The sequence below is a fragment of the Sturnus vulgaris genome, chromosome 15 (genome assembly GCF_052056855.1).
Source record: "Sturnus vulgaris isolate bStuVul1 chromosome 15, bStuVul1.hap1, whole genome shotgun sequence".
NCBI lineage: Eukaryota > Metazoa > Chordata > Aves > Passeriformes > Sturnidae > Sturnus > Sturnus vulgaris.
Window position 1 is genome coordinate 2230201 of NC_142257.1, and position 14388 is coordinate 2244588.

Here is a 14388-nt window from a genome sequence, read left to right on the forward strand (position 1 = left end):
AGAGTCCCCAAAAGTCTTGTAAAACCCCCCCATGGGTCATGTGGGGGTTCCCAGCACAGCCAACACCTCCAAGGGTGGCCCTGGCTGTTGGTGAGCATCTCCTCCACCTCTGTGTGAGAGGAGAAATCCAACACACCCAGCTGGTTCTGCTGCTGCATCCTTGCAGAGGGGCTGGCTGGGCACAGCTCTGACACGGCCACTTTGTCTGTGTGGGCAGCAGGAGGAGGGTGAGGGGTCCCACACACACCCCCCAAGTGCAGGGGGGGGGCAATGAGCCAGCCATGAGCTGCTGGATCCCAGAATCACTGAAGAGCAAATCCAGACTGTGCTCCGTCCCTGAATTCCACATCCAGCCCTTCCTTGAACATCTCCAGGGATGGGGACTCCAACACCTCCCTGGGCAGCCCCTTCTCCTTTCTTCCCATGGAGAAATTCCTCCTGACGTCCAACCTGAGCCTCTTCTGGCACAACTTCGGGCCATTTCCTATTGTCCCATGTCACTGGATCCCTGGCAGAAGAGCCTGACTCCCACCTGGCTGCATCCTCCTCCAGCTGGGAGGGATAAGGTCACCCTGAGCCTCCTCTTCCTCAGGCTGAAGGCTGCTGGCATGGGCAGCACCTGCTCATCTGCAGAGCTGCCCCTGTGCCACCCATGCTCCCCACGCAGTCTCTGCACCCACAGAGTGCTCAGAACAGCACCCGGGCCATCACTTTTTATAACCAGTGAGCTCCAGCCCTGTCCTGAGCTCTGCAGCACAAGGGAACAGCAGTTCCTACAGCTCAGAGGCAGCACAGCCCCTCTGCAAACACAGCTCAGCTGCCACCACACTCCCTGCAAAACCATTTCCCATCTCTTTGGCCACCTCTCAGAGACCCTGGCTGGAGGGGAGGAGGAGGAGGGTGAGGAAATTGAGATCTCCAGGACTTGTGATCTGGGAGAAAGCCAGGTTGGAAAGGGGAACAGCCCAGAGCAGCTGGTGCCACTTCTGACAGGGCGATATTTTATCTCCACTTATGTCATGGTGGGAAGGGCAAAACAATGGGGAATTAGCACCTCTTCTCCAAGGGTTAAACTGTGGTCCTGAATGGAAAGTGGCTCGTGCAGGGGAAAGGGGAAATGAGGCAACAAGCCAGCCAAAGCTGGTGAGTGGCCCAGGAAAGCACTGGGACAGAATTCAGGCTCTCCAGTGCCTGGATCCTTCATCCACCGACATCAAACACCCATCTCTGCAGCTTCACCTGCACCAGCTGCTCCTCCCCACTGCATTTCTGTGCCTCCCCCTCCCATAAGGAACAAAATCTCCAAAGCTGGAAGTGCTGTGGCACCACATGCAGCACCTGCCCGTGGAAAAGAAGTGTCCCAGATTGTTGAAGAGAGGAGAAATCCATCTGCAGCACTGCCCAGCTCAGCATGGATCAGTTTGTTGGGGATGGAGACGTCCCACAAAACAGTGCTTAGAAACAAAGAGCTCTCCCATGAGTGCCTGGCTCTAGGTGAGAACACAAGCCAGAAACATTTCATCCAGTCTCAAAACCACTAAATATTCTTTCAAAAGAGCATCACAAAGGAGAAGGTGTCAGCTTTGGAAATACCAACTATTTCCACTTCGAATTTATGGCTGAGGAAAAGCCCTTCCTGGTGCATGGGTGGGTGGAGGTAAGAGAAAAACAGGTCTCAGGAACAGGACTTGGATTAGCACTGTGATTAGTGTCACATTTTTTGTGCCACTTGTCATTGCAGCATGGGTCCTTAGAAGGCACTGGAAAAGTTAAAAATGTCATTAAGCCTTAAAGAAAACTTTTACATCCTTTTCTATCTTCTCAGAAGCCTTTGTGTCACCACCAGCCCACCTGTGTGTCACAAGAGGAAACACTTCAGACCTTCAGTTTCAGACGTTGCACTGGCAGAACCCACAGCCACGAGGAGTCCAATCCATGGCCCTGCACATCCCTCCCTGCCTGGGGAATGCATTTCTGCAGTGAAATCCGGCAGGGCCTGCTCCTGGAGGCAGGAGCAGAGCTGTCCTTTGCTATCCCAGCAATGTCACATCCCCTCTCTAGAGCAGCCTGCAGTGCTATTTGGGGCATTTTGGTATCACTACAAGGCCTGCAGTAAACCAGCAACTACTTTTGATTCTTTTCAGGAATTTCTTTAGGCCCTGGTGGACAGATGGCAATCTGCTCCTCCTGAGATCTGGTTGATCTGGAGTGAGAAACGGGTCCAAAATTGGTGAAAGCAACCGGCGAATTGACAGCTCTGCATTTAGCATCCCTCTTCATCCCTCGCAGCCTCGTTAAAAGTTTTGGAATCTCAAGCTTGCCCAGCAGCCCATTTCAAACAAATGCAAAGCCCTCCAGCGTCCTCAACAAACCCCAGCTGTAAAGCAAGCCCAGGATTTCTGATTCCTGATCCATGAGCAAACCACTGGCAAGGAGCACTGGAGAACAGAGCTCTCCCTCTGGACAAGACCTTCCCGGCCACCAGCTCTCCCTGCTTTTTCTCCTGCCTCTCTTCCAGTTGTGCCCAGCTGTTTCTCACTCTCTCCCTGCCTCCAAACCCATGCGTTTCATACCAAAAAAATTCCCCGCACACCCCCCCCCCCACCCAGGAAGATCATTTTGCACCAGAAATAGAGCACGCTATACTTGGGATGCAGCCCGGGCGCCTTAAAAATAGCAGCTGGCGGTGCCAGGCGGGGCTGTGCCAGCTGCCAGGACACACAGACAGGGTGCCAGGGGGCAGGACCTCCCCTCGCAAGGCCATAAATGACCATGGTGCTGCCCAGCAAGCCAATTGCCGGGCAGGGACAGCAGGGTGGGCAGCGCTGCTCTGTGCCGGGGCTGAGCGCTGCCGGCTCCCTCCTGCCCTCCCCGGGACCCCTCTCCCCACGCTCCGCATTCCTGCGCCTCATGGAAGGCATTAACACCAGATAAAAGTGCAGAGGAGCCCAAATGGAGCATCCTGACGTCAGCCATCCCGAAAGCCTGGAAGGGAAGCTGTAAACAGAGGAACAAAAGGAGTTCTAAACACCCATCCCCACTGGCGCCTGCAGACAGGAGTTTAAAGCATCGAGAGAAACGAGGAAAGGTGATGAAATTTGGGGGATGCTGCCTCCCCGAGGGAGGAAAATCTCCTAATGGAGTCGGAAGAGCAAAAGAAGAGACAGAACGGGGGGTTTTTTTCTATCCTTGCGAACAGCTTTGTTCCCTTCAGTTCCTCCCCGTCAGTAGGAAAGGGTGGGAACTATTGTTCGATCCCGCTGTTCTGGCTCCTCCAGAAATCCTTCGGCTCCAAGTGACGCAACAGAGGCTCCAGCCAAGCTCCAGCAGCCAAGAGAGCTTCGATTTTTTATTTTTTTTTTTGTTCTTCTCACCCTGTGCTAATCTCAGTGGGTGCTACAGATGCGTTTATGCACCTTGGAAAGCCCTGAGCACTCGGGTTCCTCATTCTCATCATCAGCGAGGACTAAAGGTGTTTCCAAAGGTCATCTGAAGGTGTTTGTTTTCATCTCAGAGATGATTTCTAGCTGTAATCTCTGAGGTGCCAGGTGTGACCCACCCAGAGATGGGAGAGGGAGAAGTGGGCATCACACAGACACGGTTACAGGAGCATGGAATGGCCTGGGTTGGAAAAAAATCATCTCGTCACACCTCCTGCCGTGGCAGGGACATTTTCCACTATCCCAGGGTGCTCAGAGCTCCATCCAGCCTGGCCTTGGGCACTGCCAGGGATCCAGGGGCAGCCACAGCTGCTCTGGGCACCCTGTGCCAGCCCTGCCCACCCTCACAGGGAAGATTTTTTTTTTTTCTGAATTACCGAGCTGAATTTCCCCTCCAGGCTGGCACCCAGACATCAGACAGGAGCCCTGCTCTCCCAGCAAAGCCCAGTGACACGGGGGAAATGCCACATGTGCCCAGACAGCCCCGAGTTCAGAGCTGATGCTATCGCAGCTGACACGTGGAGGACTGCAGGCTTTGTTTTAACAACAAAGCCCAAGAAAACATCCTGTAATGTGACATTGAAACCAGCACCTACAGCTATTAAAATAGAAAGACTCCCCAGCCACGGAGTTTATATCAGCAGTGTCTCTGGCTGATGGACATGAGTGCTGGGCACTTCAAATAATTGAAAAGCAGCAGAGATCCTATTTTCTGTCCTGTATTTTATATTCAGGGTGAATTGTTACAATCACTGAATATCCTGAGCTGGAATGGACTCACAGGGACATCCAGTCCAGCTCTTGGCACTGCACAGCCCCAAAATCCCACCCTGAGCATCCCTGGAGTGGTGTCCAAACCTTCCTGGAGCTCTGGCATTCCCTGGGGAGCCTGGGCAGTGCCCAGCACCCTCTGGGGGAAGAACCTTTCCTAAAATCCATCCTAAACCTTCCTGACACAGCTCCAGCTGTCCTCTGGATCTATCACAGAGAGAAGACTGGACATGCCTTTGGGACAGCAAACAACTGATGTAATTTTGAACTTTTTAATAATAATTTTGAAGCGATCACCCAAAAATTCCGGGCTAATTTTGAAGCGATCACCCAAAAATTCCGGGCTAATTTTGAAGCGATCACCCAAAAATTCCGGGCTAATTTTGAAGCGATCACCCAAAAATTCCGGGCTAATTTTGAAGCGATCACCCAAAAATTCCCTGAAATACATCACTGCAATCATCAAGATTTCATTGTAGAAGACAAGAAAGGACAGGAGTTACCAGTTGGTCTGCAAGTATTACAGTGTCAGGAAAGACTGTTAGAGCTCATGCACATCTGCAGTTTATATCCTCCCTAAATTAGAAAAACCTGCCATTAAAACCACATGGAGCTACGACCCAGCTGCCAATTAACAAAACCTTAACAACATTTGAAAGACGAACAAGATACTGATGTGTGAAAATTTTACCATAGATCATATTTTGACAAGGATTTTGAAAATAAAACACTTCTTCCCAGTGTGTAAAAGACCCGAGAAAAGCCTTCATTAACCATCTCTACCACAACTGCTGGAGAACAAAAAAATCCTCATTTCAAATAAAATTAAATTATCTCAGAAACTAGAAGTTTAAAAATGACACTGTAGTTTATTATTTGAGTACAGGTGGGAGTTAGATTTGGCTCTGAGACAGACCGTGATTCAAAAAAAAAAATACATTGTGTAGTAAGAACCTGTTAATTTATAGGCAACTGGTTACTGAGTTAGAAGTCAACTACGTCATATCAGAGTCCTCTGGGAGTTTATTTTTAAACATGGCCTATAGTTTAGGGATGAAAATGTATTGATATGAGAGGGGCTGGTGTCATACAGAACCTTTGATGAGAAATAAAGAGTTTTCTGTGCCCTCACCATAGCGTGGACAATCAGGAGACTGGAATGAAGTGGCTGATGAAATTATTGTTCCCACAGCCCTGACTCACCCATCTGAGCACCAACCTAAATCTAACGGGGTTCCTGATGCCCACCGTGCTTCACCCCTTCCCACACACCGAGTGCATCCACCAGCATCCTCCCTGCCGGCTCTGAGAGCATCTCCAGACTCCAAAACACAGCACAGCTCCCACCTGGAGCTCACCACACCACCACCATCCTCCCTGCCGGCTCTGAGAGCATCTCCAGACTCCAAAACACAGCACAGCTCCCACCTGGAGCTCACCACACCACCAGCATCCTCCCTGCTGGCTCTCAGAGCATCTCCAGACTCCAAAACACAGCACAGCTCCCACCTGGAGTTCACCCACAGCTCCCTTGTGCCAGAGGGAGCTGCGAGCTGCCCACGGTGTCTGATCTCATCCCCCCTGCGCTGCTCGCCAGGGCTGCGAGGGGAAGCCCAGGGCGAGTCATCAGGAAACGCATGCAAACGCTGCAGCTTGAGAACCCCGCTCGGGAAACCCCCAGCCCAACATCCCCGGGTCCATCAGCCACCCTCAGCCCCTTCTTGTGGCTCAGCACAGCCAGACTGGCACTGCCAGGGGGCACAGCAGCCACACACGGCAGCTACAGAACCCTAGGAATGAAAACTCCCACGGCAAAGGGAAAAAAACCAAACCCACACCTGGAGGACGGGCTGCCCACACCATATAAAGACAAAAAACAAAGCTGCTTTCTGCCTGGTTTGGGGTGTTTTTTCTTACAATAACGGAGCCAACTCGCTCTGTGCCAGACTAACAGTGTCAGGTCCAGGTAGGACCTTGGCACTGTTCTCCAGACAGGCACAGGTTTGTACAACTGCACTTCCAAAGTGGAAAATAGCTGTCAAAACCAGGAATTCCTCACCCAGCCCAGCAGCAGAGCTTCCCCTCAAGTACCTGGGTTCATCCCTCGGAGGTTGTGCTCAGGGACACAGGCAGCTCAAAATCCTCACAGCAATGACAGAAAATTCTCCTCAGTCTCTCCTTTAATACCTCGGTCCCATTTAACCTTTCACACCTCGATGGGGGCCAACAGGACCCACCTGGGCCATGCCACTCCTGGATTGCCAACCCCCATCAGCTGTGGCCTCTGCAGTAGACAGTCTTGTGAGGGGCCACACACAGCACAAATCTCAGAGCTAATTTGTTCTTTCAGCACGAGTGGATTTGAGGCTGTGTTTTAATTGTTTTCCCAAGCTCCCTCCAGCTTTGGATGGGAGCAGGTTTGGGGAAGCCAAAGCTCTGGGCAGAGTCTGTTTGTACTGAGAGTCTGTCACAGACACTGCTGCTGGATCAGCAAAAGGAAAAGAAAGAGGTTTAGATGGGGTTTGAGGTGTTATGATTTCTCACCACACTGTGACAGTCACACACCACGACCTTTGCTCCTTCCCCATCCCACCGTGAGTGCAGAGCTGGGGAGTGGGCTGCACTTAAACATCACCTCCCAACAACTCTCACTCTCAGTGCCCTTTCTGCTACCCTGGAGCCAGCAGAGGAAAAAACACAGGTGGTAACCAGGCCAGCAAGATCTGCCTGTGTGTGATCTGGATGTGATGTTCTTTTTTTCAACGTAACAGCATCACACATCCTTGTGGCACTGCGAGTCTGATCCTGGGGTGACTAATTCAGGATAGTCCCTAAGCCTGAGTACACCCTGCACCTCTCCAGTGCTGATTACAACAGGCAAGAGCTTTGAGACGAGGGGATTACCCAAGACACGTCTAATCTGGAGCTCTGGGTCTGTTTGCCATGTGATAACTGGGGAGGCTGTGTCCCCTGAGTATTGCATCTCACTGGGGGGATTACACGGGGCTCCCGTGCTGTGTCCCCATGTGAGCTGCTCAGGGACACCCCTGGGCTGTGGGAACGCATCTGTGCGTGCTGTGCTAAGTGCTGCCGTATCTTGTGTTCAATTTGGGGCGCTTTGGTGGCATTTTGGGGATACCAAGGGCTCGTCTGTGTGTCCCCATGGCTTCTCTGCAGGGTACACAATGGTCATTGTTTGCCTTCGGGGCGGGTGAGCAGCCTCTGGCTCGGGAGGAACAAAGCCCGGAGCCAGTTCCTGCAAACACAAAACATGCCTTTTTATCACTTCATGACAAATTGGTTTGTCAGCAGCAGGAAGTGATGTTACTGCCGTCCTCACCGAGGGAAACTCCTCGTGGTTTCCATGGGGATGTATGCAACTGGAGAGCTACACATTTATCCAAACTGAAAGCCCCACACACGCCTGCTGAGTGCCAGGGTTCTGGGGTCTGGACACCACGGGATGGTCTCAGCTGAGTCCTGCTAGCACGGGGGGACAGCCAGCTCGTGTTGGAGGCAGAGAAATGGGAATTTAAATCCCCAAACCGGGGTGTGTGCCTTGATATTCCAATCAAACAAAGCAGCAGAGCTGGGAGAATAAATAAGGGATGGGATGTAAAGATTTTCACGAAGTTCAGCCTCGCTGTGGCACCAATGCATCCTCCTCCTTCTCCACCACTCCCAGCTGGTCCCGTCCATCTCCCCAAAACTGTCCCACTCAGGTGACATTTGGCAGTCTCACTGATCTCTCTCTCCCCCCATATCCTCCCCTTAACACCAGGAGCAGTTTGGGATCTGGGTGCGATCCCATCTACAAAAACTTTACAGGAGTCTGAGACTGGGCAGCGTCAGAGTCGGATTACAGGGAACAGCAGAAGGATCCCGATAAAGCCTCGGGAAAGGCATGGGATGTGCGAGCTGGGAGCGCTGGGTGGCTCGCAGGGAGCGCAGCCCTGCTGCCCTGGCTGGCTGTTCACAGCAGCCTTTGTGCTGAAGCAGCTCTCTTTTGCACCCCTCTGTCAGGTGCCCGCTTAGGTTATAAAAGCTGAGCTGCTGCCAGGTAATGAGTTTCATTGTTCCAAGAAACACATAAACAAGCTCCCGCGGCTGTCAGGGAGCGGATTTCTGTTTGAATTGCGATTAACAGGCAGGATTTTTTTTTATCAGTTGCATGGCCAGGGCTGCCAAGGTTGTATTTTTCCACTGAACAAGCTCTGCTTTGCTTTGAAGGTGAAAGTTTGTTCCACTCTTTAGTGCAGGTGTAAAAAGGCTCACGTATTCAGAGACACTCTTGAATATTTAATCAGGACAGCAATGGCAGGTTCGACATGCCAAGAGATTTTCCACGGACAAAGGGGTTTTGCAGGATTTGCAGCACAGGACAGGTTTTGGGGAGTATATTCACTCTGAGGTTCTGGTACACTTCGGGAAAATCTGAGTTTCTAACTTCACTTCTCAGTGCCCTGGGATCCCTCCTGTTTTAGCTGCTCCATTTTTTTCCCCTCCCTTGGTGTCAGGTTGAAAGTCGGCGAGGGCTGACGTGCAGAGCTGACGACAGAGCAGCTTTGGAGGGGCAGCTCACGTGGAACAACTTCAGAGGCAGCAGTGCAGCATGCTGTCCTTCAAGGGCACCTTCTCCCGGGAGAAGAATCCTGGATTTTAGCACCATTCATACCCCAGGGAAGTTGCAGGACTGCAGGAGTTTGTGGTGCTTTGCTCATCTTGCTGCGTGACGAGAGCACAGCTGCTTTATGCTCACCAAAACCTTTGCCTGTACACTAAAGATCAGAACTGCTTAAATTCCTTGATTTTAGTCATAACCTGCTATGTGTGCCTGATTTTTGATAGGGCAAAAGTTGGATCTGACTCTGAATATCAGATATGCAAGAACTCCCTTCTGGAGTGAGTTTGGGAAACCCAGAGTCCTGCTGCTCCCTCAGCATCCCTCTCCCTGCTACCAGCATTACCCTGCTTAGGAAATGAAGCTTCCAGCTGCATCCCACAGCCATCAGCTTCCCTGGGAGGGGATGTGACAGCAGGGATGCTGCCGTGCCCCACAGAGCCCAGGAGAGGTGCAGTTCTGTCCCAGGACTCGGTGTTCACCCTGCTCCTGCCCAGAGCTGCTCTTGGAGCTCTCCTGTCTGGTTTGTGCTGCGCTACATCAACTCTGCTCGTTGCCTCAACAGAAACACCTGATCCAAATCACTCTAGTGACCATCTCCAGCAGGAAAGAATTTATTTGGGTCTGGGTAAGAAAATCGGTGAGTTGCTGGTTACCTGATCCCTTGTCATGGCCTGATTTGTTTATAGACACAGCCCAGCCTGGCAGATACCTCACTCCAGGCATCAGAGTCAGTTTTGAGTTGCAAAAAGGATTTAAGGAGGTGGGACAGAAAAAGAAAAACACTCTGTGAGTTTGTGCCAAGCTTTAGAGATCTGTTACTAACAGGTTAATTTTTAGACTTAACCTTTAAAGCATTAAAAGTAAACAAGGAATAAGGAAGCTTATTCCTCCTTCTTAGGAGAAGGACTATTTTAAATTCACTGTAGCCCAGTGCCCAAGGCTCAGCTGGTTCAAACTGTTACAGCCATCAGGGCAGCCAAATCCACTCCCAGCTGAGAAGCCAGCCTTGGCTCCCTGCCACTGCACACAATTACATGGGGACAAAGAAAAGCTCAGGTTAAGAACCTGCAGTAGTTTCTAGTCAATTACGTTGTTTAAACCCATTTTTCTCAGTCAAGACCCGAGGCCAGAGGAGTTGAAAATGACACCTCTTCATCCTGGAGCTTCCACATGAGTTTTGGGACTGTGAAATGCAGTATTTTAAAGAATATGTAATCCAACTGAAAAGAAATATCATAATTTATTCCATTGGTATAAAAAAAGTTATAATCATGTAACAAAACTATGTCTTCATAAGAAGAAATATATTATTTCACATCATAAATAAACCAGCAAACATACAACCCTTGGCAACTCAAAAAAAAGCACTCGCCTGGTGCTTTCATGTCAGTGCTTGGGAAACAAGAAGAGCTGACAGATATACACACACAGGATTATAGTACCAAAAAATACTGAGGTATTTGGTTTCTCTAGAAATGAAACTTTACGTTTGTGAAGAAAAAAAATAACAAAAACCCAACAACAACGCACTAATGTAAAAATAAATAAATAGGACTGTCATATAAAAGGGGACAGCATCAGTGTTGCTTAAAGTGTCCAGGAATGGGAATACTGGTGAGCATGCTACTAAACATGGAGCAGGCTTAGGACAGACAGAAAACAAGGAGGGACAGCTCAGGAAGAGCCAGTGTCCTTTGATCTCTGTGCAGACATCCAGACATTTGCTTGAGAAGGCAGAAACACGTGGATTCTCTGGCTTGGGGTGAGCTCCCCTCCACTGACACCGCTCTGGGGCACGCGAGTGACTCCCCACAAAACACAAGTGCCACTGTCCCTGTGGTTATTGCACTTCTGAGACAGCAAGTCTGAGTCCTGGCCACCTTCTTCACCTGCTTCTTCAGCAGCTGGGGGAAGTAGTGATGGGGCTCTGAAGGTAGTTCAAAGCACTGGACGTGGTGTGAACCGGGATGGAGACGGGGAAGTTGAAGACCGTGGTGGTGGATGCCCCTCTGTCCAACACTGCCATGGCAGGGCTCCCGGCTTCTGCCGAGCAGTTGGGGGCAAGGACCTGCGACTCAAACTGCAGCAGCTGCCCCATGAAGCTGAAATTCGGGGAGATGATGCTTCTCCTCTGCTTGACAAACTCAAAGGCTTCGTCCAGTTTGACTCTGTTGGTCCTCATGAGGTAAGCAAGGCAGATGGTGGCCGAGCGGGAAATGCCAGCCTGGCAGTGCACAAAGACCCTTCCTCCCTCCTTCTTCACAGAGTCTGAAAGAATCAAAGCACACGGTTAGCAAACAAGTCTCACTGCTTCCAGAGGTGGGAAAAGCACAGACTGCTGCTTTACATTTCTTTAATCCATCCCTTCCTTAGCCTAATAGGTACACCCGGAGCTTTTGAGACAAAGGGAGTCTTTGTCCTGAGGAAAGCAGCTATTTTCACTCTAGGCTCCTATTCCAATTATACTAATAGCTCCTCCAGGTCACTTTAGCAGTCTTGCAAGATTACTTTAATACTGATCCGCTTAAATTCACTCTTTTCTGCAAGACCAGTGCCTCTTGAATCAAGATTTTAAACAGCTTTACAAAGCTAAGATTATGCCTGTGAGTAGAATTAAACTAATGGAAACGGTCCCCGAGTGTATCTTCCCAGTGGAATGTTATTCCCCAATCTCAAGTGGAGGTTTTACCAGGGAAAAACTATGCCAAAAAAAAAAATCACTTCCCAGAAGACATTAACCCAGAAAAAAAGCGCGGACGGCAGAGAGCTCATTTACCGATGAAATCGATCGCCTCGTTGAACCAGGAGCTGATATCTGCCTTGTGGTTGTCCTCCACGGGGATACTTTTATACTGGTAGTGCCCTTCGAAGTGGTTGGGGCAGTTGGCCGAGACGTTGATCAGCGCCGTGATCCCCAAAGCGTCCAGCATGTCCTTGCGGGAGGCGTGATAGGCGCTTCCCAAGTACAGGAACGGCAGGATTTCCACGGGCCCGCCCTGCAAACAGAGAGGAACAGCGGCCGTCACTCACCCCCGCCCGGTGCTGCGCTGCGCTCCCCGCCTGGAGCGGCTCCGCTACCGGCTCCGCATCCCTCCCCGGCGCTCACCTGGTCGTAGAGCGGGGTCCCGCAGGAGCTGCAGCCCGAATCGGCGCTGCCGGGAGCGGGGCTGGCGCTCAGGGGCAGGCTGAGCCCGGCGGGGGCGGCCGGCTTGGTGCAGAGCTCGGAGCAGGCGGACGCGAAGGCTTCGTAACCTCCTGCGGGGGCAGAGCGGGGAGAGGAGCGCGGGGTGAGCGCCGCACGGCCGGGGGGCGAGCGGGGCGGTCCGGCCCGGCTCCCCCGTCCCCTCCGCTGCCAGCGGGGCCACTCACCCTTGAGGAAACAGATGCGGGCACCGCGGGCCTCCCTGCAGAGGGTGCCGAGCGCCAGCAGCATGGTGCTGTCGCGCTTGGGCACTTCCAGGTCGGCGCTGCGCTCGTCCAGCAGCACCACGGTGTGGAAGAGCCCCTGGCGCAGGCGGGCGCGGAGCTCCTCGTTGGGCACGACGTGCTCCAGAGCCAGGGCGCCCTTGGCTCGGCGCCGCACGATGGTGCTCAGGCGGACATTGCAGGAGCCGCGGATGTGCGCGGCGTTGAAGGAGAAGAAGGAGCGGCAGTCGAGGACGAGGCACTGCGAGCCGCGTTCCTGCAGCAGCCCCCGCAGCGCCTCGCAGTCCAGAGCGCACACCCGCAGGTTCACCATGGCTGGGCAGCGGAGGGCAGGGCGCGGAGGGCAGGGCAGAGCGCGGAGGTGCCGCTGTCCCCGGGTGTCCCGCTGTCCCGGCGTCCAGCGCTTATATTGGGGCCGCGCCGGCGGGACGGCGTTTTCTCAATGGGGCCGCGTCACGTGGTGTCAGTGGAGGGGGGGCGGAGCCGCGGCCGCAGGTGACGTCACCCTGGCCGCGCGCCAGCGCGGGCGCGGCCAACCCCGGCAGGCGTGACGTCATCGTCACCGGGCACGGGGGCGCGCACGCGTGTGTGTGTGTGTGTGTGTGTGTGTGTGTGTGTGTGTGTGTGTGTGTGTGTGTGTGAGAGACCCCCCATTCACACATCTGTACACATCTGTACACACCTGTACACACCTGTACACGCACAGACCTGTGCGGACACGCGTACTACACACAAACCCCCGATACAAACACATATTTACAAATTTATACGAATAAATATAAAACTATAAAAATATAAACATAGAAACATAGAAACTAGTTAATATAACAAATATTTAATAAAATAAAAATATAAAATGTATAACTATTTAATTATAAAAATATAAATTATAAATATGTACATATATAATATATATAAATATATAAGTATATAAATATATAAAATATATAAACGTACAAACATATAAATATTTAAATACCTCGATATATAAATACTTGAATATCTAAATACATAAACACATAACATACGTAACATTTAAATAGATATATAAACATATAAAAAATAAAATATAGAGATATATATTTATATAAATATATATATGAATATATACCTACATACATACACGTATATATGTGTATTTTAATATATATGTATGTATGCATAGGTGTGTGTATGATTATGTGGCTGTATCTATGTATCTACGTGTTTATGTGTGTCTATCTATTTATAAATATGTGTGTATATATCTGTGTATATATTTATAAGTATGTGTATATATATATCTGTATATATGTGTGTGTATATGTATCTGTATGGGGGTGTATATATATATATATATATATATATATATATATATATATATATATATATATATATGTGTGTGTGTATATATATATATGATTGATGAAAAACTCTGCATTAAAACCCCCTCATGGCCTGGGCTGATCCCCCAGCACGGGCAGCAGAGCAGGGGGAGTTTCTGCCCCTCTGCCCTGCTCAGGTGAGGGGATGGAACACGATGATCCTTGAGCTTCATTCCAACCCAAACCCATCTGTGACTCTCTGAAATATCATATATACACACACACACACACATATGCACATATATATACATATAAACACATATACACACACATATATAAATATATATACATACATATGCACATATATATATACATATAAACACATATACACACACATATATACACACATACACATATAAGCACATATACACACATATATATACATATACACATATATCTATACATATACACACATATATTCTGTGTCTATGGAACACGAGGCCACAGGGACATGGCTTAGTGGACTCAAAACACGATTTAGAGCGGGGTTTAAAGCGGGGTTTAAGGGTTCTGTTCAATTCTCTTTGGGGTGTTTTCCAAGCCGAATGATTCTGTGTTTGCACACCCATCCAGTCACACTGGAGCACTCCCTGCCAGCTGTCACTGTCCTCTGCCCCACGTCTCCGGGCTGGCTTTATCCTCCCACCCCCAGCACTGGCTGCTCCCTCCTGGAATAATCCAGGGTGTGATTATTCTCCTAAAATATATGTATAAAGGAACGAGCATACACATACATATATTTGTATTCATGCATAGGCATATC

At 50.3% G+C, this 14388-nt stretch overlaps 1 protein-coding gene across 2 annotated transcripts; it reads right to left on the minus strand.

Moving 5' to 3' along the window:
- Positions 1-10056: 10056 nt before the first annotated feature.
- DUSP1 (dual specificity phosphatase 1) lies at positions 10057-12638 on the minus strand. 2 transcript variants are annotated; one of them, XM_014876038.2, is made up of 4 exons: positions 12205-12638; positions 11942-12090; positions 11612-11831; positions 10057-11103 (listed from the first exon to the last, which is right to left on the minus strand). In XM_014876038.2, the coding sequence occupies exons 1-4, from the start codon at positions 12572-12574 to the stop codon at positions 10733-10735; spliced, it is 1110 nt and encodes a 369-aa protein (XP_014731524.1). In that variant the 5' UTR covers positions 12575-12638; the 3' UTR covers positions 10057-10732. The 2 variants fall into 2 exon arrangements, with proteins under 2 accessions (XP_014731524.1, XP_014731523.2); XM_014876037.2 differs by having other exon boundaries at positions 11942-12638.
- Between the last annotated feature and the right edge of the window lie 1750 nt (positions 12639-14388).